Source organism: Canis lupus, chromosome 6 (assembly GCF_048164855.1).
Source record: "Canis lupus baileyi chromosome 6, mCanLup2.hap1, whole genome shotgun sequence".
In the NCBI taxonomy this organism is placed as follows: Eukaryota; Metazoa; Chordata; class Mammalia; order Carnivora; family Canidae; genus Canis; species Canis lupus.
This window is the reverse complement of record NC_132843.1, coordinates 19,284,401-19,312,346: the sequence shown is the minus strand read 5'-3', so window position 1 is coordinate 19,312,346 and position 27,946 is coordinate 19,284,401. Positions and strand designations below refer to the sequence as shown.

General features: G+C 45.1%; 1 protein-coding gene across 3 annotated transcripts in view; it reads left to right on the top strand.

Annotated features, from left to right (window-relative positions):
• Window positions 1–27,946, top strand: part of KCTD1 (potassium channel tetramerization domain containing 1) — a 183,932-nt gene that overhangs the window by 64,839 nt on the left and 91,147 nt on the right. Inside the window, exons 1-2 of one of the 3 annotated variants that reach the window (XM_072829101.1) lie at window positions 24,128–24,248; window positions 24,550–26,461. The exons of 1 other annotated variant lie outside the window; for it this stretch is intronic. In XM_072829101.1, the coding sequence (XP_072685202.1) occupies window positions 24,638–26,461 (1,824 nt within the window). In that variant the 5' untranslated portion in view covers window positions 24,128–24,248; window positions 24,550–24,637. Of the gene's footprint in view, window positions 1–23,972; window positions 24,249–24,549; window positions 26,462–27,946 lie in introns of those variants that run through there. One more of the 3 variants, XM_072829102.1, reaches the window with a different exon arrangement.

The following is a 27,946-nucleotide window of genomic DNA, read 5'->3' as shown; positions in this document are numbered from 1 at the left end:
CACCAGTTTGGCCATTTCTGGACCAGTTCATCATTATTGAAACGTTTCTGCGCTAATGAGGAATGAGAATATGAAATTTTCATGGTGGGAAATAACTTCTGGTTTTTGCATGTAATTTATGGAAGATGGACTTTTTTTCCAAAAATATTTCTATATAATATTTATAATTTAAGTAGAACCCAACTAAAATTTAAGAAGAAAATTAAACCTCCTAGAGGAAGCACTACAGAAAACCCTGCGTAAACTTTATCTATATCAGGTTGAATGCTCCAGATGGTGGGTATTGAAGCTGTTACAGTTTTCTCTATAGTCATCTGCAAAATAGTTGTCTAGTTTAATTAGTTCTTAAGGTCATGCACAAAATAAAACAGTCCCCATCCCCGAATATGTTGTGATTGCCAGGTGTGTAAGATAGCAGTTAGGTCACTAACTGGGGGTAAATATGGGTTCAGGGCACATACAAGAGGAATGTTTGGCAAGGTCTTTTCCTACAGAGTGATTCTAATCAAGTAGAGATTGTAGGAATCTGGGAAAAGAGGCTTTTTGGTCTTACAGTCACACTGGCACACTGAGCATTATTTACACTCATTGTGAAATTGGTGAGGGGTAGGCTAGCTTATTAATCACTAAAGTAATATCCAGCTCTAAAACTTTTTCTAAATTTAAATACCACCTTAGCACATTCAGACTTTTCAGTGCCTATTTTGTGATGTCAAGAAAAAGCCCCACGTTGTAAAACAATAAACTTCTTTTCTACTATAAGTATTGAAAAGCTCATTAAGTATACTTAGAGCACCCACGGTGCACACAGCTAGGTACAGCAGATATAGAGAGTAAGACAAATAAGGAGTTTGTAGTCTAGTACATTGACCATTTCTTATGTCTTTGTCTTCTATATGCATTCTGTATCTGGTGGAGTAAAAAAACAGGTAAGAACAGATCCCGTGGGAGCTATATGGGACATATAAAATAACCCGGGCTTTGTTGAAAAGCATTCTTATTTCCTATGCAATTGGCATGTGGTAATTATATTTGCTTTCTAATTCCTAATGAGCACTTCTTAAGTAATTGGCACCCTGTTCATGCTCCCCAGTACTAAGAATTACACTGGATCACCTCCACGGAAGTGGTGTATGTGTAATTTGATGAACTGGAAGGGTAAGGCATCCACTGTAATTGAAATCAATTTCCCTCTTGCATTTAATATTGTCACCCTAAGAAGGGGAAAAGAAGTCATGCATAATTATGATCAAAAGGGAGTTGCTCAGGCATTTCAAGGGCTCCTTCATACAATGACCCAGAGACGAACTGGATAAAGTCATGCTATTCCCATGGTGTGGAGCCCAGAAGCCTGCAATGGAGAACCAACTGCTGAGGTCAGTCCGCTTAAACTCGGCAAACCTAATCAAACGCCAACCATACAACATGCACTTTGCGAGGTACGAATTTTCAAAAGAAGGGGAAAAATGCAGCCTCAGAAGCTCTTAGTGATTCTTCAAAAAGTTTACTATTTACTTGGGAAGGTAGGACACAAGAATGAATGGAGACCATGGTCTATGATATAAGCAATTTCAATTCCTTGATACTTATGGGAGAGCAAAAATATATCTTGTAGAAGAACTTTGCTATTATTGCTTATTAGGAAGCAAGCAGAGGTGGTGAATAGGAAGAACAGTGAAGGCATGGAAATAATCATCTTGATTGACATGTTCCCAAATCCTTAAATTCTTTCAAACACAGTCCAAAGCACAGTCACAATTGTACTTCTGGGCTTTCAGAATTAAGGAGTGCTAATACATTTGTTTGAAAAAAAAAAATCATCTTCAAAAGAAGCAAGAGAACCCAATTCAAGATGGCAGGCTAAGTATCTCTATTACCTCCCCCAAACCCTACTGAGATAATAAAAAAGATATCCTTAAAAAAATTGATTTATAGCAATTACAATAACAAGATAAGTGTTATTAACCAACAAGAAATCTCATCTAGTTTCTGGACACCAAACGCAGAAGCATTGCACAGGAGAAGTGAAAACTACTAAGGCCCAGATGTCAATGTCATAAACCTGGACAGTAATAGTGTCACTGAGACAAGATTGGAGTGCAGGGAGAGGGAAGATGCTAGAGCATCTCCGAACAGCAGGCCAAGGTTCGGAGGTCCTGACAGAATTGTATGGACTTTATATAAGGTTATCAGTGCAACCACTAAAACAAACATAAAGACAGAAAGAAAATCAGGAATCAAGGTGGAGGTGGAGTAATAGTAAAACAATCTTCTCCTTTCATATCAAGTTGATAGATACAACCTAATGTTAAGAAATCAAGATGTAATTTGGGATTGTTGGGATAACCACCCAAAGTAGTAAAACTAGGCATGATTACCACTATTTACGTCTGAGATATAGAATGCCCAAGAGGAGCAATGAACAAAGACAATTTTACTTTCCACTTTATACTTTCTGCATTGTTTGATTTTTTTAAAACGAGGTATTGAACATTTTTATAATGAATAAGTAAGAAGAGGAATGCTGGAACAAATAAACATTCTGGACTTACAAACAAGAATGGGATCATTTATATATTAGGTGGGGGCAAGAAACAAGACCAGAACAATGCCTAAAATATAAGCCTGTCGTGTTTTTCAAAATATTTTTGTTGGTGGATTAAGTATATGTTTATAAATGCAAAGAAAAGATTTTAACAGTGATTCCCTCTGGAGGAGTGGAATGGGATTGATGAGGAAGGACAAAAGAAGACTCATTTTTTTCTTCTTTCTGTACTTCTGGATTATTTGAAATGGCCACCAGCAACCTCTATAACTTTTGAAACCTAAGAAAATACAATTCATGAAAACCAATAAATTAAAGAAATCAAGATAATGGAAAGAATACATTATAATCCTAATCCCAAATGTTCCACACACCTATGTATCCATTCATCCAGTTAACAAACATATACTGAATTCCTACTGTGGGCTGCACAGTGTATCAATCATAGGTGAAAGGGCAATAAGCGGGATCCCTGGGTGGCGCAGCGGTTTGGCGCCTGCCTTTGGCCCAGGGCACGATCCTGGAGACCCGGGATCGAATCCCACATCAGGCTCCCGGTGCATGGAGCCTGCTTCTCCCTCTGCCTATGTCTCTGCTTCTCTCTCTCTCTCTCTCTCTCTCTCTGTGACTATCATAAATAAATAAAAAATTAAAAAAAAAAAAAAAAGAAAGGGCAATAAGCCATCATCTCTGCCTTCAAGGAATTCACAGGCAAACGCTCGATGGTCAATAAACACACAATTATACTACATGGTGCTAAGTGCTCTGATAGATGGAGGCATGGAGTGTGGGAGAAGGGTATAAAAGAGACTCCTAGTCCTACTCCTAATGAGGTTTGTGGGGGCAGCGTTGGCAGGGCTTCCAGAAAGAGTGGTGTCCAAGTAAAGGACAGCTACCTGAGAATCCAGACCCATACACAGTGTATGCTCCTGCAGGTATTCATAGGTGTTTTAAGTATTTGTAGGAAGTAAAAGCAAGCAAGCCACTCTAAAAACACAGCGACTCGGATTGTGGCTGTAGCTGACCCCAGAGCCTCAATCCTTGGCTCTGTTCCAGGAGCTCCAATCATCAAAAGATAGGTGTGCTTAATGAGGCTTCGGTGGCCAGGGCTGGGGAGTAGAGGAAGACAAGGCTCTCCCACTCCCCAGACCCAAGCTCCCTGAGAAATCTGGGAGGCACAGCAAGGTGTGACGGGCATAGCCTGCAAGCCGTCCAAATATGTGAATAATGGTTGAGCGTCTCCCCTTTGAAGATCCTAAAGCACTTGTGCAAATAAAGACTCTCCTTTAACAAGAGGGTGAGCCCGAGGCTAGGAAAGCCGTTTCCCCAAGTCACACCGACTGGGACGTGCAGAAACAAAGCAGACACCGGCTTCTGGCTCTGCCCCTCTGCTGCCATGGGATGGGCTCGGGCCCTCCTCCACCAGGGAGAGGAAAGTTACCAAGGGTTCTGTTGGGGGGTGGGGGGTCCCCGGAGTCGGGTGGCGGGGAGCTTGGTTCCCAGGAGGGTGCTCGCAGGCCTGCGGTTCCGAGGGAGGCGGGCTCTGGCCCCGCGCTGGGCCCTGCAAGTCCGCGCGCGCCTCCCGGGTGCCCAGCCGGGCCCTGCAGTACTTTCGGCTGGTTTCTCCGGCCTTTAAAGCCACCATGGAAGTCACTGGGCCCGGCACTCAAACTTCTGACATAAATCTGACCCTGTCGCTGAGATTTCCGTGTTGGGTCCAGCTTCTTTTCTGCAACAGGACAAGATAAAAGTGATAAGACAAGGGCAGAGGAAATTGTGGGTTTATGTCTCCAGGTGGGCTAATTTCCAAATTACACTAGAGAAAATTGCCTAGGATAATTTCACAGGTTTCCTCCGCGGTTCATGGAGCAGGGTGGTTGCACCTGCAAAATTTAATTACACTTGTATTTTTTTATTTATTTATTTTTCCACAGCAAAGATATCATTATAATTGGGGGTTGCTTGCCTTAGCCAAACTTGTTTCTTGCAGGGCCCAGGAGAAACAGTTTTATCCTGGGAATGAATAAATGATGACGCGAGGCTATCTGACATAATTACTCTGCAGATTTCAGGTTACTTCATTTTATCTACAGTGAAATCACGGGAAGAATAACCTACATGAAGAGTTTTGATCTTCACTATGACTGACTCACGTTTGTCTCCGTGAGTTGTGAGATGATGACATAGTTTAAGGTGAAACACGGTACCGTAAAATCCGTCTCTCTGGAGGGATTGAAGATAGGGTGTTTTGAATACTTTGATATTGATAGTTACTATAAATATCTTGCATGGACAAATTCAATTCATCTCCTCAGATATTTGAGTGCCTCCTGTGCTCAAGACCATGTAAGAGGTGCTGTGAGAAATGTAAAAAGCGAAGAAGGCCTGCCCTCCTCAAAGCTCTTGCTTTCTCGACAATTATGAATTTTGTAATGAAAAGAGCACAGTAAAAGTACATACTCACTTGGACCCATTGTGAATGGGAGCTAATCTTCCCTTAATGATTGCAAGCAGTTCAGGACACTGCACTCACCTGAAAGGCAGTGGTGAAGCGTCCCAGGGTAATACCATGAAGCATTAGTTTTTAAAACCAGTATTTGATATCAGCTAATTTATTTGTCAGCTTTCCTAAAAGTAGAGAGGATGGGACGCCTGGTGGCTCAGTGGTTGAGCCTCTGCCTTTGGCTCAGGGCGTGATCCCTGTGTCTTGGGATCAAGTCTCACATCAGGCTCCCAGCGGGGAGCCTGCTACTCCCTCTGCCTATGTCTCTGCCTCCCTCTCTCTGTCTCTCATGAATAAATAAGATATTTTTTTAAAAATAAAAAAAATAAAAGTAGAGAGGAAAACATGTTGAAGATTCTCAGTTATTTGGTCTTCAGCTAACTGGGAAACACTGTTGAGAGCCATGGTATTATTTATTAATTATGATGGGCAAAAGACTATCAAACTATGAGCTCCAAAAAAGGAGAAAATCCTAGTGAAATGACAAACTCGATATGGCATCACTGAGAGAGTGGCTGGATCTGGGGTATCAAGTGTGGGCAGCCTCCATCACTAGATCTCAAGAAGGAGACTTTTGGTTGTTAGAAGTGGTACCAGTGGGCTACCACTGGTATTTGGCGGGCAGGGGCCAGGGATGGGGGATGTCCCGCGGTGCTAGGAACAGTCTCAAACAGCAAAGTCCTGCTCTGTGTTCTTCATGACGTTCTCATACAACCCAATATGTAGATGAAAAACTTGCTTATGTTTATCTAAGAATCCAACTTGCTTTACTTATAAATACAGTCCTTTGCACAATTTTAAACACACTAAATTTTCCCAAAATACACCTAACCATAGTCATTAAGAGAAAAGAGTGCCTTGTTTTGTGCAGAACTTTCCAAGAGTCATTCGCCATTTGGTGAATGCCCTCCTCAGCAGGACTGCTCTGGAAACACACATATCAGATCACATCTGTATCGCTCACGTTCATGGTGATTCCTCAGATAGCCAGGTTCTAACCGATTCTTTATGCCTTCTAGCAGATTTATGCCCAGACATTAATGATTTGTTGTTTACATTATTTGAAAATAAATTACTTTCCCTGTATTTCCCTTATCACAAGTAAGCCGATATAATGATTTTTACAATTACACATAATATTTACCATCTTAACCGTATTTAAGTGTACAGTCCAGTATTGAGTATACTCACATTGTTGTGCACCATCATCCATCCATAGAAATCTTTTCATCTTGCACAGCTGAAACTCTGTCCCCGTTAAACAATAACTCCTCATCCCTGTTCCCCCAGCATTTGGCAGCCACTTTTCTTCTTTCTGTTTCTCTGTGACTGTTTTGGTACTCACAGAGTAATGATTCTTGAGAGTCTATGTGCAGATAGGCTATACTAGCTATAAATTGCATTACAGGACAGCAAGGAGGAATTTCCTAGTTGTTAGGAAAAAGAGGATTGAGTCTAACAGGGTTAGAACTACTGGTATCTACAAGTCAGCTAACAGTACATTTGCATGGTCTGTATCTTAGAAAATCAGCCTTTAATATAGTAACATATTTAAGATAAGATAAACTCACTCCAAACCTAAGCTCTTTTGAGGACAGCCTTAATGTTGACGTGAATTTCTCCAGTATTATTTCGACTCCTACACAGGTTTGACTCTATCTGAGGAACACGACAACCATCTTGAAATTGAATTTACTCTACTTAACAAAAATGGAAGCTCCTCGCCTAGACTGAGGTACGCTTGATTTACTGTCTCAGGGTTCACCACCATGCTTGGCAATTCCTGAATAAATAATTGCTGCTTGGTTGATGGAAAGACATTTTAAGGAGAAGAAAACTGGAGTGCTTGGCAGCCCTACCCCAAGTGGTTCATCAGTATCATTCCATGTCTCACTTTGCAGTTCCTGCTTCTGGAAGCAACCAAGCACCTCACCTGGTGTCATGACCCCACATACTGATCAGTTTTAATAGGAGCACTGTACTGTCACAATTATCCTGAGTTGACATCCATTAGTCCCTCTCATAACTCTGGCCCCAATAAAATGCCATCCAAAACCAATAAAAAAACTTGCTATAATCTGACTCATGAAGTCGTTTATACCATGCCTGTGATTTCACTTGCCTTGAATTACCTGAGGTAATTTTTTCACACCAAGAGGAATCTCATTTGTCATTCTTTAGTGGTACCATCTAAGAATAAAAATCCTACCAATAGCATGAGGTTTCAGTATTTTTAAATGGATACACAATTAAATACCATCTACTATTTCATACTCAGAGTAAACTCACTCAGTGAGTTAATTCGTTCTTGGCTACTATACCAAACACTTCATGCCCCTGTTCAAAGAGGCATTATGGAACATTATGTATGGAGGTACATTTTAGCAAAGCTTACATTTGCTACTCTGTGATTATTTTTAAGGAATGTCTCTTTGAAATGGGTCACGCTATGACTGCCAGTTAATAATGCACAATCACCATACATGATTCCAGAATACCTATATAAAACATTAACTGTTTATCCTTGAAGTAATTGTGCCAATATAGATGTTTTAAAAGATATGCAATATGGAGTATTCTTGATTATTTCTCCTCTTTTTAAGGCTATGGAAGTTTTCCCAAAGTTTGAAGAATTGGAACTCTGTCACTCATGTAATTACTAATCCATTCATTCATTTGTTCAATGTGTATTATAGTCACTGGTTGTGTATATGCAAGGGACCACACTGGTTCCTGTTAACGCAAAGATGAATGAGACTCAGTCCCTGCCCTCTAACTAGTGAAAGAGTTGTAGATTTTTTTTTTTCATATTCAGTGATTACTTAGAAATTTACTCTTGAGCCCTTATATTCTGTAAAAGAAAGCTGAGGAATTTTAGAAGTGATGCATATTTACCAGTAGAAATGTTTTATGATGGGTAGCAATGGAAGTAAAGAATTTTGAAATTTCCTCCGCAAAAATATCCTTAGAACCATGGACATAGGGTGCCTGGGTGTCTCAGTGGTTGAGTGTTTGCCTTTGGTTCAGGTCGTGATCCCAGGGTCCTGGAATCAAGTCCTGCATTGGGCTCCCCACAGGGAGTCTGCTTCTCTCGCTGCCTATGTCTCTGTGTCTCTCATGAATAAACAAAATCTTTTAAAAATAAAGTACTCAAGTGAAAGTCCAGTGCCTTGATGAGGATGTCCTTGTTGGATTCCTTCCAATTAATTGTCCATTCTAGAAACTGTCCTTTGCAAGGCTTGTCAGATTTTACCCTTCCTCATCTCTGGGTTCTTCTAAGCATCTTTTTCCTCCAAATTTCTCTATACATTCTTGCAGAGTTAATATTCTCTGCACACAGCTATTTCAGGTCACTCCCCAGCTTGAGACCTATCACACCCTACATAAACACTTCCGGAAGGATAACACAAAGGCTCTCTGCCTCCGTGGAACAACAAGCCCTCCCTTGTTGTTCCAAAGTGTATTTAGCTTGCTTCACCTGGAACTTAGTTGCTTTACTACCTAGTATATGAGTACAGCCTGAGGACAGCCTGATTGGTATTGTTGGACAATGGTTTTACCAATATAAGTCTTTTCTCAAGATTGTAGTCAAGGATCTTTGGTTGCAGAGAAGTTAAGCTCTTGCTGCACACAGATTGCCTATTCTTACTCACAGGCCCCTGGCTGTCCCATAACTTTGGCTCGCACTTGACTTTGGTTGACCTTGGTGCCAAATCTATACCATCTTTTAGTTAATTCACTGCTGATATCTAATTAATTCTGTTTCTCAGACAATATATTAATCTTCATTATCCGAGAATGAATAACTTTATGAGCTGTGTATCTCTCTGCCTAAAACTAAGTTCCAATCGGTGATTTCAGGTCTGAGCTAGGAGAAGGTTAAGATCAAGTTAGAGAAGGTATTTCATAACTAGAGGTGCATTGGGAATTATCTGTTCTCTGTGAATAATCTGTGCCCCTACTTCCCCCTCAACAATTAATGTAACAGTTTGGTTGTCATTGCCATGAGAATCAAGGCAAGGTGCCTCCCCCCTTTCCCTGATTTGAGTCCCAAATGCCTTGCAAGAAAAATCTGACAGCCTGAATAGAAGAGTGTTGTCGGGGGCGGGAGAAAGGCGAGAGAGGTAGGAAGTGTTTCTTTTCCATGACATTTGAGCTGTGAGTTGTCAGGAAAGGAGAGATCTGAGTGGGTTTTTATCAGTTACAGAGTGAAGCTCTCTGCTCAAAACGCCAAGCTCATTTCTCAGAGCCTCCCTTGGGGTTCTACAATTTTTAGGTGGTAGCCAAGCATAGTGAAAAAATACAGGATTTGGGGACCTAAATACTGGGTTCAGGTCTGGACCTTGCATCTTAATACCTGGGTGAAATAATTTGGGAGCAAACTGTTTAAAGGCTCACTGTCTCAATGTTCTTATCTGTCATCTGGGGAATAATAATAGCCCTTCTTTGTCGTGAAGTTTAGATGAGATGATACAGACAAATGTGCTTCTTCATAAACTTTAATTCACCATCCAAAGGTCAGGCACATACTATTAAAGATGCCTCAACTCAGGCCTTGATAAAATGCTCCTTGTGCAATGCAGATAGGATTAATAAGCTAATTGACTTTTTAAAATATTAAATAGCCCTCCCCCACCAACAGCTTGGTGGTTCAGTCTCTAAGTGTCTGCCTTAGGTCAGGTCTTGATCCTGGGGTCCTGGGATTGGGCTCAAAAGAAAAAGGAGAGAAGATGGGAGAGAGGAGGAAAAGAAGGACGAACACTTATTTTCCCAAAGAAGATACATTTGGAATGCAACTTTAGGCTTTTCAACAGTACCAACATGAAGGTCAGCGCAGCACAGGAAGTTATCAGGGCTGTGTACACAGCTTCCAGGATTCCACTTCCATTCTATAGAGTTCAGTCTCAAAGTGTTTCAATGGCAGCAAATTAGTTACAAATTAACAGGCAGCAAACAGTGTTGGCCTTGATTAAGCTCTCAATGGATCATTCTAATTACTCTATTTTTTTTTTTACTTCTATTATTCTATGGTGTAACGGTTTTAGATGCAATGATTATATAAATAACTGCCTTTGCACCTTTCCTACCTCCTTGTTTTTGTTTCGTGTTGAAGAAAAGAGATCATTAAAAATGCATGAGCTGGTCCATTTATACTTACCTCCTCCACTCATTCCCCCTTGATAATTCCACTTACATTACTTTTGCTGTATTTGGGGTTTCATTTAACATCATCTTATGGGATCTGTTAATCATGTCTTATTAAACAGAGAGGAAACAGAAAATGAATTTTCAAGTGGCCAGAGAAGAAAATAATATAAAATTTTGTAACTTAAAATTCTACAAATGTTTAAGAAAGTAAGGCTTTGATCGTCTTGACTTTGATTTCATAAACAATGTTTTTCTGAAAATATATCATTTCATTGTTGGTTTTCTTCTGATGGGATCACATACAGAGACAACTGCTTTTTTGACATGGATAAGCGGGAATCACATCTTCAAAGTGGGTATCCTATTCCAATTTGCTGGGGTGGGTGTTTTATTATTTTTTTTTATTTTAAAAAATCTTTTTAGATTTTATTTATTTATTTATATGAGAGACACAGAGAGAAGCAGAGGGAGAAGCAGGCTCCCTGTGGGGAGCGCAGTGCGGTACTCCATCCCAGGACCACTCAGACGCCCCTACGGTGGGTGTTTTAAAAGGAGAAGTACTAGACCTGTGTGTCTAGAACAATAGCAGTTTCCTTCTCATTCTCACATCAGCCCTAAGATGGGTCTTCCTCTAGAGCTCTAACAATTACTCTATTGTCTTACTCTTGAGAAAGCATGTTGGGGTTGCAAATAAATTCCAGGGTGGTTTTCACATAATTTGTATGTAAATAATTTTCCAATATCAACATTTTAGAGTTAATGACATATTTCTTAAAACATTGACAAATGCCTCAAGATTTCTTATCCTAACATAGAGATTAGCAAAAACCATCCAGTGCCCTGTCCTGGGAGATGTACCAAAGCTAGAGATATTGATGTTGTATGGATGTGTCTTCTGAAAAAAGTAATTTGTGAAATAACAGGTAACTAGTATCACAGGAAGCCTGATGAGTATTTGAACTCCACTGGGAGAAAGAGGGATGCAGGGGACGCTTGGGGTCATTTCCCTTCTTCCCTAGCTCCCAGAGAGCTTCCTGTGGCAGGGAAAGAAAGCTTTTCCTCTTCTCTTGTCTCAGGAAGCAGCCTTTTGTGGCACCAACCTCAAAGCTGAGGCCCAGACCAACTCGAGGACATAGGGGCCTAGATTCCTGGGTGGAAAGGAACAGATGGCTTCATCACTACTCTCCCCTCTCCCCTTCAAGATCTGGCCTCCAAAACAGAGCTTGGGGATTATTGTCTAAAGTTCTCCAAGCCACCAGGGGAAATGCCAGTTGTGTGGGCTGTGACTTTGGGATGAGACCACAGAGCCTGCAGAGTCAAGCTGAACCGTCAAGTGCCAGCCTCGTGAATTCAGCACACAGGCTGCTCCAGCAGAATGTTCATGCAGACGGTCCCTGCACAAGCTCTCTCCCCAAACTGCAAATTCAGTCTTCCCAAACAGATTCATCAAGTTGGAAATCTCTATATATACCCACCCTCACCCTCTGTAGGCAGGAGCAATTTCAGAGCTGTCTTCTCAGTGAATTGTTAACCAACTCAGAGCCTGGCAGTGCACCGGGAGTGGCAAGCTTTTGTTGGTTTGTTTTAGGGACAGCCAGAAGGAGCTTGGTGGAACTGGTCTGGTGCCTCTGTAGCGCAGGTGTGGACCTGGTGGGGTAGGAAGTGCAGCCAGGGAAAACACAGACTCGGCTGTCCTTGTGGAATCTGCCCTCCTGCTTACCCTACTCAGGCCACAGATTCAGTGCTAGGATCCTGGGACAGACCATAAAACCTTGAAAACTGGATTTTCAGGAAGAAAAATGATTAAAATTGCCAAAAGCCTGCCTTGACTTTATTGAAGAAGAAATAGTATTTAATTATAGCTATTTGATCACATTTCAAAACAGCAAGGCATTAGATTCAATTCAGTTCAACCAATGATTCTTGGTCCCTGCTATATGCTTGGCTTTGTGTTAGGCATGGGTATAGAATGGACAGAAAGACTATATCCCAGAGGCTTCAGACTCTACTAAGATATAGCTACCTTCAGTTAGAAATCTAAGGAATGCCTATAAAAGAAACACAGTTTTCCTAAATAAAACTTAGGATATCACAAATTCAGAGAAAAAAGTATTCAGTAATAAAATATTCTGTGGGGTGCCTGGGTGGCTCAGTGGTTGAGCATCTGCCTTTGGCTCAGGGCATGATCCCCGGGTCCTGTGGATCGAGTTCCACATCGGGCTCCCCACAGGGAGCCTGCTTTCCCCTCTGCCTCTCTCTCTCCCCGTGTCTCTCATGAATAAATAAAATCTTTTAAAAATCATAAAATAAAATACTCTTTGAATAGCAAATTCCCACAATAATAACAAAAACAGTGATGACATGTATACTTAGTACAGTTTTATTTTTGCCTTTCATCTAATGATCTCAAAGAGTTTAACAACCACTGCTGAGCTAATCCTTAGTACTAAACCTGACTCTTCCATCTCCTTTTGGGGAAAAAAAAATTGGCACTAACACTTCAACATCCCACAGGGAAGAAGTTCTGGAAGCGAAGTATGCTCACCCCCACATAAGCATCAAGCAGCAAATTAGAGACAGTTTAATTTATTCAAAAAAAGTGAGTTGAGACTCACAAGAACCAAACCAAGGCCCACAAAATGAAAGTCCCCGAATGAAGAAATGCAAGTCTCTTTCTTGCAGGTGGGCATGAAAACCTCTCTAATGCACCTTTGTGTATTCTTGTTGGGCTTTCCTTATCTCTCGGAGACCTAAGGTGCAGAGTACATTCTTGGGAAGGCTTGCTTCATTTTCAAAGAAAGAATGGCTTCCTCCTGCTTGAAAAACAGAAAGGAAGATAAAGATTCCATATCCACCACATAATATATAAAGACAACCTGATTCAACAATGATCTCCAAGCCCTTTGATGCCTCCTCTAAGAGCCATATTCAAATGAAGGGAAAGGTTATGAATGAAAGAATTCAATTGTTTGCAAAAATAAAGTGAGGCTCTGCCAGAGATGGAGATGATCTGGAACAGACCTGCTCCCTAATTACACAGAAATCTGATACTTAGCACTCTTGCCTGGCTGTCTTCATCTTCAAAGGACCTGACCGATTTTAATGAATTCTTTGCCTCCTTTCCTTTCATTGACTCCCAGAATAGCTACTCTTTAAAGAAAAGTTGGTCTGACTTTTTTTGAAGACTTGCTTCCCATTATCATATCATTCTAGGATATAGCCATAAGTATTTCTTTCCTTTTAATGATTGGTGATGTTTCCTTTGGCTTGTTTTGAGTAGGTACTGTATATTCTGCAACCTTGAAAAACTGTTCTTTAGGAACATATGCACATATGCAGGTACATCAAAGCCTCTCAGCGGAGATATTATTATAATGAAAAAATAGAGGAGTATGAGCATAAGACAAAGAGTAGGGATGGCTTCATGAAAGCCTCTAAGACAGGTGACCTGGGTCCTAACATATAAGCAGGAATGAATCAAATGCATAAGAGGGAAAGGTACCTGACGCAGAGGGGAGCCACATAGACAAAGGCCCAGGAGATGAATGGTCACTGATGGTCTAGACCTAAGGCACAATGCAGTGAGCAAGAGCCCAGGCTGGGGTAAGGGTAAGTTAATTGGAATGAGGCTGGAAAAGTGGCTTGCTCATGATTGCACGGCTAGGAAGTGGCACAGCCATGATTTAAAGTGGGCTGTCTGGCTCTGAGTCCATGCTCAGTCTAACTTACCACCACTGCCCCTCCTTATACAAAGAATAAGATGGATACAAGGATCTTGCTGACTAACGGATGGTACAGGCAAGTAAGTTTGTGGTTGTAACACATGCAACAGACATCTATGTGCCAGTAACTATACTGGGCAAAGTGAATACAAATAATAATGACAATGATAATGATAATGATAATAATAAGCTCCTGTCTTTTAATGGAGCCCAAGGAGTCTGGTTAAGGAGAGAACAGCAATTATAATACATGCAACTGCTAAAACACCAGTCTGCCCAGAATGGCAGGAAGCATAGGGAAGACTGGCCCAAAACAATCAGAGAAGGTGCCTCAGAAGACTTGAGTGGAGACTGAAAGGTTCACAATCCTGTGGTGGGTGCCATCCATATTGTACGGGATCATGATGACTGCTAGCATTTATTAAGCACTTACAGTATGCCAGGTGCTATTCTAAACTTTTCCCCTACATTAACTCATTTAATTCTCATAGCAGCACCCCCCTCATGCTATCAACAAAGACACAAGCATAAAGAGGTGAAATTTTTTGCTCAAAATTGCACAACACCAATGTGGCAGAACCAGGATCTGAATCCAGGTTTCTGGCACTAGAGCCCCAGCACTCAACCACTGTGATATACTCTCTCATTATAGAGAAGGAGACCCATGAGTCTGCTGAAGTCGGGGAAGGCTTCCAAACAGAGGTAACATGTGGAATCATTCCAAAAAGTTCTCTGGGAGTTCAACCATTGAGCAAGGGGATGAAGAGAATGTTAGGCCAAGGGTGTATGGACCAAGGTATGCAGGATGAGAGACAAGCATTTTTAAGGAAGAGCAATTATTTTTTTGGCTAGATGGTAAGGTGGTTTTGGGGGGATGGTGGGCACCACTAAAAGACCTAGTCTACGTTTCTTGGTTTCAAGGAAGAGGAGCTTCCTCCTCTTCCTATACAAATAGGGCAAGTTAGAGGATCTGAAGGCATCCCGTGGACATCCAAAGACAAAAAACTAATCACAGCCAGGACACACGTGAAGGCTGTTCCGTCCTCCGTGGGTGGCAGTACCCCAGCCTCAGCTTCTACTCTGTTCTCTGAGTCACAGAACAGCAAAGGTGACCTGGATTAAGGTAATGCCATTGGGACTGGAGAGCACAAGCCGAATGGGACAGATGTGATCTGAACATGAGGGAGCAGTGAAGGTGACCCCTGGGCTCCTAAGTTGAGTGCACTGCAGAGACAGGAAATAAGGAAGGAGGAGCAGGTTTGGAGGGAATTATGGACTGAACTGCATACCCCCCAGATTCATGTGTTGAAGGCCTAACTCCCAGGGTAATAGCTGTATATGAAAATGGGGTCTTTAAGGAGGTAGTTCGGTTAAATGAGCTCAAAAGGGTGGGGACCTGATCCAATAGGACTGGTGTCCTTATAAGAAGAGAGACACACCAGAGATCTGCATCTGTCTCTCTCTACACAATCACAGAGAAAAAGCCACGTGAGGACACAGACAAGGCAGCTGTCTTCCTGTCCACAAGGCAGGAAGAGAGGTCTCACCAAACTCTGACAGCACCAGAACTATGAGAAAATAAATTTCTGTTGTTTAATCCATCCAGTTTGTGGTATTTTATTATGGTAGCCCAAGATGACCGATACAGAGGGAAAGATAATTAATCCACACTTGAATTAAGATAATACATGGATTTAAAATGAATTGTGAGGGGCATCTGGGTCGCTCAGTTGGTTAAGTGTCCAACTCTTGATCTTAGCTCAGATCTTGATCTCAGCGTTGTGAGTTCAAGCCCAGTGTTGGGCTCCACACTGGACGTGGAGCCTACTTAAAAATAAATAAATAAACAAAATAAAGCAAATCATGAGAATTGGCAGGGCTTTGTGCTTCAGTGGAAATAAAGGGTGAGTGACGGTATGACAGAGGAGGAAGAAGAAGGGATGTTGTCCAGGTTTCAGTCTTGGACAGAGGGTGAATTCTGATGACTTTCACAAAGTCTGAGATTTGGGAGTTGGACCTGGACTGAGAGTAAAGGCATAGTTAGGATTTCCTGGTTATAAGCAAGGAGTGTTAACTGTAGGGATAGAGAGAGACTAAAATGGAAGTGGAACCTCACTGAAAACCAAGGTGAGGATTCTTGGAGGATTGAGTCCCCTGAGCCCCACCACAGCACTCTCAGTAGGAACGAGCTCCTCAAGCAGGACTGGGCTGATTCAATGGCTCTGCTGCCTTTTTTTCTCACTCTTGTCATAATTCCTAGAGAGAGACTGTTTGGTTCAAGAGTTGCAGTCCAGGCTTCTAGTTAGCCTAGGGATTGGTTGTCCAAAGAACTATCCTTGATCTAATCAGTCAGGGCTGGTGGTCATATGATGGAACACTTGGCTTGTGTGTCCTTTGTGAAGGACAAATCTGTCCCTTCATCAATAGCATGAACAATGTAGGATCCCTTAGAAAGGTCCTGGGGCATTCCAGGCAGTGTAACTGAAACATCTACCATGGAGGGTGGTAGGAAGACCACTATTGTGGTTTTAGGCATACTAGGCACATTTGTAAAATCTGCACATATGATTTTAGTTCTGTTATTTTTTTTCAACAAATACTTTACATTTTTTGCCAAAAATCTACTGATTACATATTTTGAATTATGTCATACTTTCACAGTAAACCAATGATACTATGGAAATATACTCAAATAGAAGGAGTGTTTTTCTTTTAGGCCCTGGAAATAGAATGAAAGGACCTGGTCTGGTAGATTGTTAAGGAAGTGTAGGTGCTCCACAGTGACCCTCATTAGCTATGTGATGTTGGGTGAGTTATTTAAGTCCTCAGGGTTTCTACTCATCTGGAAAATAGGAACAATCGTCACATATATTCCTGAGAACAACTCAAGAGTGCTCACACAAAAACCAGACCCGCAGGAAACATTCACCAAATGTTAAGAAAGAAATATGGCGTGTATATATTTTTCCAGAGTTCTATACTTTCTGAATCTTCTCCAATGAAGACTTACTGCTTTTATAATCTGAAAAAAATCATGGATCACAGCTTTGCCCTTTTTTTTTTTTTTTTTAAGAGAATGAGCCAGAAAGAGAGAAAAGACAATAAAACAGATGCAATCATGGATCGAGGAGTCTGCTTTTATTTGAAGTAATGACAACTTGTGGCCCTAGGCATATCCTAATCAAAGTACAGACTGTAGGAAGAGTCCACATGAAGAATTATGAGCTCTATACTGGTATCAACTGTGTCCTGGCTCTGCAAATTTAGGTCCCAAAACAGAGTGATTAGTTCACAAGGTTTTCTGCTTTCCCACCCCTCTTTGAGGTTTTTCTGTTTGATGGGGTGCAAAGCCTGGATTTCCAGCATCAAATTAAAGAAATAGAACAAACCCCCATCCCAGGGCTTCTTTAAATATTCAGATAAACCCATGTGCCCCTATCACTTAAATTAAGCTTTCCTAAGAAAAAGTAAGTCAATTAGTTCAAAATGTGGGTTAGTGCTTCTGGGTATTTAAAAGGGGATTTTTTTTTTCTTTTTTAGTTCATTTAGAAACATAGCCACGGGGCAGGTATATACCCACTCCTCAGCACGTCCTGTGAATTGCCATGATATATCTAGATACTAATTTCTGATATCTAGAGCTCCGAAATCCAGTCCTTAAACTTTCTCAAACTTGTGAAGATACTGAAATGTGAACTTTAGATTTTATTTTGCATCCCCTTTTTATTTTATAACCTTTATCTTCACCATCATTATCCATATTCATCCAAGGGTGCTTGACATTGCTATAGAACATTGAAAAGACATGATTTTACTCTAATTGAACTTCTTCCTTCCTTCACTGAACAAATCATTATTCTCTAAACTTTGTAAACAAAAGCAGTCTCTAAGATATTATGAAATGTTTTTCTAGAGCAAACTTTGTGACAGGTACTGCAAAACTCATTTGTCCAAGTGGTCTGGATGCAATAAACCAAACTTTACCAAAATACAGAGAAAATTAGGTATTTCTGAAGAAGGTAATTTCCGGAAGTAATTTCTAGGTCATAGAACATGAACATTTTTATGGCTTTTGAGTAATTGCCTAATTGCTTTCTTATAAAAGGCTATCTTAATTAATATTAACAATTTAAAAGTATGAGAATAACATTTTCATACAATATTTCGGTATAAAATTGGTTTTTATTTTTTGTTGTTTGTTTTGCTTTGTGTTTACTGAATAGGCTACTTTTTAAAACTGTAGCAAGTAGTTTAAGGAATGTTTTATGTGCCAAAACAACTGTAAATAGCTCCTCCATTATTTATTATATATGTACTTGTGATATGACATTAACATATCTTTACTTCTTTTTCCACCTTAATTAGTATTTCAGTGGCAGAGAAATACATTTTATTAATAAGAGGACTAACATCCACTTCACCCACTTATCCTTTAAAGAGATGTGACTAGAAGAGAAAGAAACATATCATTGATTTTATGTTTAATTTTGATAGCCGTTACATTTGAAGTTTTTTAGTAACCAAGTGGTTTCATTTTCAAATTATTATAACAAAGAGCACACTTTGTAGTTCCACAAAAACCACAATCTACTTATGGAAAACTACATTCCCCTCATACATTACTTGTTTTAAAAACAGCCCAGGGACCAGTAGGTGATTATTAGGTAGAATAGTTACTGGGTGGCAATTAGAAACTTAAGAATTCTACTCCTGTCAATCACCATGTTAAGTTCACTCTGACCTGTTTTTTGACAAAGTACCGAAGATAAAAATAGGTAATACCCTCCTTGTCCCCAGGAGATTTATGCAGAACAGCCCAGGATTTCAATAGAAAATACCTCACGCTGGTCTGGTCCGGTTTGTGGACATTCCTTCAATCTCTAATATTCTTGATTGTCATTTTTTCTAAGACACAGATGGGTCCCTACTTCGAAGAGCCCAGGAAAATAATACTAGTGTTTTAGGTACCAAGTGACAAAGACGACAGTTTCCTAGGGCATCTCTGCTCTGCTCACAATCCAAGTTTAGGACTCCATTTAGTACAATCCTGGCTTTGCAAAATTTGATTCCCAAATCAAATGACACACAGAGGTATTTTAATGGTAGGTAAATGCTCCCTTAAAGACTTTTCTTCTTCAATTCTTTGGTTCCTAGAAGGCTGTATGTGGTCAGGTGGCTAAGGTGTGGACTATGAAGCCAAACTTTCCTGCCCTACCAAGGTCTGGGAGACCCTGGGAAAGTGGCTTAATCTTTGTGAGCCCTTCTGGCCCTGCTTTTCTTTTTAATAATCAAACCTGGCAAATAGAGCCTTAATAAATAAGAGCTAACAGCTGAATGTTTACTACTGTTCCAGACACTGTATTATGTGCCTTACTCATATTAACTCATTTAATTCTTGAAATAATCCTATGAGGTAGGGGCTATTAGCTATCATCCAGATAATAAAATAATGAGAGAACCAACACATTTTAAAAAGGCAACTAGATGGGGCACCTGGTTGGCACAGTGGGTAGAGCATGTGACACTTGGTCTTGGGATGACCTTGGTAGGGCAGGAAAGTTTGGCTTCATAGTCCACACCTTAGCCACCTGACCACATACAGTGGGGTTACATGTAGAGATTACTTCAACAGATAAGATCTTCAAGAAATAATTAAAAAATTAAAAAGGTGACTGGTACATGGTAACCCATGTAGTCTTGTTTCAAAGATAAAGTTTTAAGCAGTCTGCTACATTTCCTTTTGTTGAGGGCAGCTCTCTCCCACACACAAATATTTGTATGTGTACTGAGTATCTATCAGGCTCCAACCACCCTGCTAAAATATGCTAAGGAATTGTATTGAAAATGGACCAGAGATGCAGCAATAAATAAGACCTAGTTTTGCTCTTCTGGAGTTATTATTGTTTTCTTCCACTTTACAGAGCTAGAGTACATGGGTTCTATTTTTCATCTGAGTTCAGAACCTATTACTCAAGATGATCTTCACATGAATTCAACAGAATTTAACAGTGAAACTTTGAAACATAGATCAGAATAGCTTCAATTTGAATTACAATTTAACCTCCACAGTAGTTTACGAATCTTTTAGTAATCAAATCAAGAAAGCAGGACTTGAATGTGATAAACCCTATGCTTTTTCTGGTCTCTGCCCCCAAGAACCCACAAAATTTCTTGAATTTATCAATTTAAATCCTCCCCAAACCACCTAGTTTATTTTTTTTATAAATTTATTTTTTTATTGGTGTTCAATTTGCCAACATATAGAATAACACCCAGTGCTCATCCCATCAAGTGCCCCCCTCAGTGCCCAGTCACCCCCTCACCCCTCCCCACCTCCCCTTCCACCACCCCTAGTTAGGTTCCCAGAGTTAGGAGTCTCTCATGTTCTATCTCCCTTTCTGATATTTCCCACCTAGTTTATTATACTGATACCTCCATTCCTCCATCCTTCAATCTACTTCTGCCATAACTTCCTACAGTATGTTCTCCCAAAGAGGCAATTATGGCAGGGAAATAGTAAACCAAAGCAGTCTTTACGTGTATTTTATTTGCAAACAATAATGCCGCCTTGCAGTTGCTTTTTGTCCTGATTTTTCACTGTAGAAATTCAGATCCATGATATTTTAAGTTTTTTACCAAGAAGTTTCTCGCTAAATATAAATCTAACTAATCTGTTCATTCATTCATTTAATGTAAATGACTGGAGTGCTCATCATGGCCCAGGCTCCAGCTTCAACTACAAAGGTATATCGGTGTAGCAGAAGAAAAAGGCAGATAAAAAGCAACTACATCAATGATATAACAGATGATGCTCAATAGATTGGAAGCAAAAAGGAAGAAGAGCTGAATGTGTGTCTATACGGTATAAAGTATAGACATAAAGTATGAACATGGAGTGGGAGTAGGTGGGCTGTAAAATGAGGGGTAAACATTTGGAGTTTTTCCTTCCAGAATAACCATGTCACTACTTTCAAGTCATCTAAGAAATAGAGCAGCACAGATATATAGATGGTACTTTTTAATGATTATGAAAACGATTAGAAAATGTGGACCATATTGTTGAACATATAAACATCTCAGCACAGCTTTTATAGTAATGAGTTGTGACAGTTAAATAATTGTAATAAATGTTTCATGCAGCACCAGAATGACTTAATATAAAGAAGCTATGCATTCTGCACAAGAAATAAAGAAATCATCCTTACAAAGGAGCCATCAGTTATAAGTGGTGGGGGAGTTCAGTGGATTTTATGATGGGGCGGAATCAAAGTGGAGGGATCCCAGCTGGGCTGATAGAAGACTACCATTACTGCCTCTTTATGGAAACAAGAAGAAACCTTTTTGATCCTCTCAGTTTTGGTATTGAGTTATGGTACCACAGGATGTTTTAAAGGAATCACTTACCAAACCTGGAGTTGAAGTCCTTTATGAACTCAATTGTAATTTTGTGTTACTGGGTTTTTAAAGTCAAGCAACTTGTGTTTGGTGGTGGTGGGAAGGGCTTTTCTGGGTGTTCTTCTCGATGAATACTGTAGGTTCTAACCTAAAGAGATCTTTTCCAGTATTTGATGAAGAATCATTAAATGGGCAAAGAATTTTGGTAGCTTCTCAGGAGCTGGTGCCACAAAGCAAGTTCATAGTTGCCAGAAAATCAGGCCAAGGCATACTTTCCAAGGTGCGTTTTTCCTATCTAATGTCTGCGAGGGTCCTGCCCGTTGTTTGCAAACTGTCCAGGCAGCATCTGAAACTGTTGTTTTGCTACATCCGTTAAAGATTTATCTGCACTTGGGGTTGTGGGTTTTTTTGTTTGGTTGGTTTGTTTTATTTTTTATTTTTTTGGTTCTGCTGTTGCCCATCACCCCCCCTCTCCCCTTTGGCTTTTGCCGGTAGGGACCTGCCCTGAGGGGTATTTTGTCCTGGGAGCACAAAACTATTTTCTTTTCTGGAAATAAGTTGACGTCAACTGGGAGCTGTTTTTGGTTGCTTTGTTTCCCGGAGCGTCCAACCCAGCACACCGCCTCCGGCAAATTGCAAGCAATTCAAAGCAGCTCGCCCAGCAGGGAGGGGAGCTAGAGGGAGGGGGGGTCGCCTGCCTAAGTGGGGAGACCTGGGGAACCGCTCTGCTCCGAGGCTCGAGAGCGTGGGCCGGGGTCCCCAGGCCGCTCCGGGAGCGCAGCCCCTCAGTGCACTGCGCTCGCGGTGAGGCCCACCGGAGAGCAGCCCCTGGTAGGTAACCTGCTGGGCGCCCACCTGAGTGTTCAGCGCTGCTGGAAGTCCCTGCCCGAGTGTTCGGGAAAACCTTGGGAGCATCCCGGGACAAGGGACCAGGCGTCCGGAAGTAGCCCCGTGCGACTGGTGTGTGCACGGGTTCTCCGGGGCAACTAAGTGCCTATTGCCCTGAGCTCCAGGAAACAAACGCCTTCCTACATATTTCTGGGGGCACTGTGCATTTGGGACAAAGCCCGCAGCACCTTGGGGATGATTCCCGAGGAGTGCAACCACCGAATGCCTCACCTCCCCGGACGGTTCTCGGCGGACAGTAGGGCAGATGAGAGCGTGTGCCGTGTGTGTGTGTGTGTGTGTGTGTGTGTGTGTGTGCGCGCGCGCCCCCCAGGAGCGGGTGGGGGGGCCGGAAGGCACCGACTTGCTCCGACTTGTTCACACCTGGCGCCGTTTCCCCAACTCTCTGCGGCGTCCAGGGCCGAGGAACCACGCGTAGGGCGAGCACTGATTGCTGGAGAAGACATCGTCAACTCCCACTTAGACGCCCACACGGCCCAGAGACGTAGTCTACCCTCCCCCCCCTTACCGTTTCTTTTTTTTTTTTTTTTTTTTAAATTACGAATTGACGGACGGGCTTCTATTGATGCGTAAAGTTATAGAACTGTCCTGAAAGCAAAACGGGGGGATCCGGGAGGCCGGGGGTGGGGGTGGGGGTGGGGGGACGGGCAACTGACAACACTTCTACAGCCGAAGTGCCTACAATTAGGACTCGGGGGCGAATCCGAGGACGCCCCGGAGGAGCTGGCGCGGCGGTCTCATTGCAGGGTCCACGCGCCCGGGGGTCGCGCTGCCGGGACTCGGCTCCGTCGCTTCCCCTGGCCCCTGGGACTCGCAGCTGGCGGGAGCGCCAGGGGACACTGAGGCTGCCCGAGGAGGATCAGATTAGGATGCAGTCCGAGCTCCGGAGGTGGCCGGGGCTGTGCCGCCAAAGAAAACAGCCGAGGTCTGGGGCGGCTCTGGGGGCGCTGCCCGTGGGCCGGGAGAGCGCGGGAGGCGGCGACGCGAGGACGTGCCCGGAGTCTGGGCGCGCCGGGGGCGGGCGCTCGGCTGGAAGTGGGACAGTGTCTCCTATGGGAAAGCGGGACCCGGCGAGCTCTTTGGCCGCCTTTCCAGTTTCGGAGGTACCCGCCCCCGTGCGCCGGAGGCAGCGCAGCCCGGAGGGCGAAAGAATGGCGGTTGGCAAACTTGGAACCAGAGCGCGCTCGGGATCCGAACTGCCGGAATTGCGGCGGGGGCGGGGGCGGGGGCGGGGGCGGCCGGGACCGAGTTCACTTTTTCCGCCCACCCGCCGACGGGCCTTAGGGACGGGCGCTGCTCTAGCTCCAGCCAGGTGGAGCGCCTCGCCAGAGGGAGTCGTGTCCGTGCGCTCCGGGGCAGGGAGGGCGGCGGCCCGCGCGGGTGGGGAGGGGTCCCCGGGGCCCCCAGCGCCCCCAGCGCCTCTCCCCGCGCCTGCCCTCCCACCCGCCCCTCCCAGTCTTTTCTCTCTCGCTCCTTCCCCAGGCTGGCGGGACCGGCGCGGACTTGCCCTAGACCTACGGGGAGCGCCCCAGGTCTTTAATGACAGCTTAAAAGAGGCTGTTGGAAAAGTCGAAAGGGATGAGGCTGACGTGGGGCGTGTTTCGCTCCCCTGCGAGAGTCGGAAAGGGAGCTGGGAGCCGTGCGGCTGGCCCCAGGCCCCCGCGCCTCGCCGCCAGCAAGTAGGTGGGGGAGCCGCCGCCGCCAGCCCCATCCCGCTCCCAAGCCTCGCCCGCTGCGCCCTGGCCGCGGGCGCAGAGAGGGTGCGGGGCCTCGCCGTGCCTCCTCCACCCTGCTCATTAACCTGCCGGCTCCGCTCCGCTCTGGGCGGCCCGAGACACGGGCTTGTCGGAGGAGCACCCGCGGCCGGCCCGGCACTGCCGCCTCCCCGAACCCCCGGCTCCGGGGGGCAATGCGGGGGCGGCGGAAGGGGCACTGCTCCTCGGGCATTACTTAGAGACGCGAGACCGCCCCGCCCTCCCGCCGGCCCTCCCTCTCTCCCGCCCGGGCCCGCGCGCCACTCCGCCAGAGGGTAAGTTGGGAGTGTTTCACCCCCACCGACAGCTCTCCCTCCCCTTTCTTCTTCTTCTTCTTCTTCTTTTTTTTTTTTTTTTACCTCCCCCCCACCCCTTCAAAGTTTTCTTAGGAGTGGGGAGAGGGGTGAGGGAGGAAGAGGGTCCAGCCAGCCCCCGTCCTCACCCTCTCCCTGTCTAACTCCCCCCCCCGCCTCCCTTCCCCTCCATCCCCTGCGCGCCGCTGCCCCTCCGGAGCTGCGCTCCGAACTGGCAATTGGAGCGCGGCTCCTTTAAGAGCCCGGCTTTGCCTCCCGGTAGCTGAAGGTCATTAAACACAAAAGCTCTCAGCGCTGCGGTCCAATATAGCGCATGCGCCCTGCCCGAGGACTGGCAGAGAGACGGCAATATGGCGAGAATGCCTGGCAGCGGGGACTGTAACACCAGCGCGGGCGGCAGCGCCGGCGCCGCCGCCGCCGCCGCCGAGAACAATGGGGAGCGGGGCGAGGGCGAGCGCGGTGCGGGGGGCCGCGGCCGCCGCCACGGCCGCCCGCACTACTGCAGCGCGGGCGAGGAGGAGGAGGAAGAGGAGGAGGACGACGAGATCCAGGAGGTGCAGATAACGGGGGACGAGGAGGAGGAGGACGGAGGTGGGGGGCTGGAGGAGGACGAGGACGAGGAGGAGGAGGAGGAGGAGGAGGAGGAGGAGATGGGGCTGGACTGGGACGAGCCCCTGGAGCCCGAGGACTCGGCCGGGGAGGAGCTGGAGCCCGAGCCGGTCCATATGATCAATATGGACCAGAGCGCCGCGCTCGAGCCCGAGGCGCCGCCGCGACTGCTGGCGCCCCGGGCCCGCGGCGGGCCGCCCGGGGACAGCGCCGAGCTGGACCCCGACGTGCTGCAGCGCCCCGAGCGGGCCCGGCTGAGCGAGAACACCCGGCTGGCCACCCGCTACGCCGTGCGCATCTTCCGGGAGTACCTGAGCGAGAAGGCGCAGAGCCCGGACTTCGAGACCATGGACAAGGGGGCGCTGTGCCGCGTGCTGCGCTCCTTCTACGCCGAGGCCCGCTCCAAGAGCGGCCAGCTCTACAGCAAGTCGTCGCTCATCAGCATCCGCAGCTCCCTCAACCGCTACCTCAACGAGCCCCCGTACTGCCGCACGCTCGACCTCACCAAGGACCCCGAGCTGCGCAGCGCCAACCTGACGCTGGCCGCGGTCATCCGCAAGCTCGAGGAGCAGGGCGCCGGGCCCGTGGTGCAGAAGCAAGCCATCACGCGAGCCGACCTGCGCAAGCTCTACACCTCCAGCGTCTTCAGCACCAACACGCCCTTCGGGCTTCTCAACAAGGTCTGGTTCGAGACGTGCATGTACTTCTGCACGCGCGGCCGCGAGAACCAGCGCGAGCTGGAGGAGGACTCCTTTGGGCTGGCCATGGACGAGGACGGCCGCAAGTTCGTCTACTTTAAGTCCCTCGGGCCTTACCACAAGTCGCGCTCGTCGTCGTGGAGCAAGAAGCGTGCCGAGAGCAGCGACGAGGAGAACTTGCCCCGCATGTACGAGACGGGCACCGAGTTCTGCCCCTACGCCAGCTTCGTCAAGTACCTGTCCAAGCGGAACCCCCTCTGCAAGGCGTTCTTCCAGCGGCCCCGGGACCACTGCAGCGAGGGCGATGTGACCTGGTACGAGAACAAAGCCATCGGCAAGAACTTGCTGGGCACCAGGATGCAGATGCTCTCCAAGGCGGCCAAGCTCTCCAAGACCTACACCAACCACTGCATCGGCGCCGTCTCCATCGCCACGCTCAACAGCATCGCGGGCATCGGCACCAAACTGGGCTCGCCCGCCCCGCAGGGCTGCTACGCCGAGGCCCTGAACGGGGCGGCTCGCCACCACTCCCACCACCACCCCCCCACCCATCCCTCCCACCACCACCGCCCCCAGCCGCCCTCGCTGGGGAACACCTATATCCTCCCCAAAGACAGCCAGGTCGGGCCCGACGTGAAATCCGAGGCTGCGCCCAAGCGCGCACTCTACGAGTCCGTGTTCGGGTCGGGGGATATCTGCGGCCCCTCTTCCCCCAAAAGACTTTGTATCCGCCCCTCGGAGCCTGTGGATGCGGTGGTGGTGGTTTCCGTGAAACACGACCCCCTGCCTCTTCTTCCAGAAGCCAATGGGCACAGAAGCACCAATTCTCCCACAGTAGTTTCACCTGCTATTGTTTCCCCCACCCAGGTAACCAAACCAAACTCTATGCATGAAATGTTTTCTCTGGTACCATTTCGGGGGACTAACTCGTGTGCCGATGCAGCTCTGGGGTGGGGGCGGGGAGTTGCTTTGAAAAGTACTAAATATACCGAATCTGATTTGATCTCACCCTTAGAAGCTTAACTTTCGGTGCTTTTCAGGAGAGTTTACATCTAACCTTAAAAGCTGTGAGAAGGCACGCTCCCTAAATCCCTGCAGCGCAGTAAGGCTAAAACTTCAAAGTTCGCAGAACAAAAGGGATGGCGGCAGCCGGGACTCTCCATTGAACGCTTGAGTTTGCTAAGGCAGGGAGCAGGAATACCGTGCATTTAAAGGAAGCAGTTACTTAAAATTTATCTGCATAAAGTAACCATTACAATATTCTCTTGCACATTCACCCTAACTTATGGAAGATTTAAGACAAAAACAATTCGGTACTGAAAAAGAAAACACCCTAAGCCCGCTTCCTGTAAGTGGGTGGTGGAGAGTGGAGTGGAGAGAGATGGGCAGTCCAATGCCAGTTTAGACTGTAACAGGTAGCTGAACGTAAAGTGATGCCCCGGGTGCAGTCCCCGTAAACCGAAGTCATCTCTTGTTAAGAGATGGAAGGGGTCTCTGCACTACCAGCCAGGCTCTGTGCCCTGTGGTGCCCAGCACTGTGGCCACCAAACATTGCTGCCTTTCCCCAGCCCCATGAGGCTCACCATCTAGGGGACAGATAAGACTTAAGAACACAGATATTTAGTTAAGAGAAAACAGCACAGCACGGCAGTGTGGCGCTCTTAACCCAGAGTTAGAGAGCTGTATGTAGCCCAGAAGCTGAGCCACCGTGGGCAAATGAGTTCACCTCTCTGGGCTTCAGAGTCCTCATCAGGGATTAGGGAACTGTTTTAATATTAAAATGATTTAAATTTGAGCAGTACCAAATTTTAGGTTGCGATCGAGGGCTTCCTTGGATGCTTCTTGTCTTGTTGAGAGGGATATATTCAGTTATTAAAATTGTGTTAATCTTTTGGATACTCTTCTCTAGGAGCCAGAAAGCCGAGGTCTTTGGGGATTCTGCTCTGTTCTGCAGGCAGTAGTACCCACGGAGGTTTTACAACTCTGACCTCCCTGCCATCCAGCAGAAGTAGGAATTGTGACTGTAAGTCTGGAAGGTGTAGTGCAGGCCTTTCAAGAAACAGATGTCAGGTACCTCTGTGCTTTTTCCAAAGTGGAAATTCCAGTTCTGGACAAACTGACCCTTTCAAAGGTTTACCAGCTAATCAGCAAGCCTCAAGGCCAGCAGAGAAAGGGGCTGTGAACAGTAATATAAACACCAAAGTTCTCTAAAATACACAAGACCTGCAGGCTATGTGTCTTTATGTGCTTCTAGTGTGTGGCAGGGGTACATTTCCGACAGATCAGGAGGTGGTTTTATGGAGTTGTAAGGCTACAGAGGAGAATTCTTCTTTGGGAGAAGTTGGGTTTGCT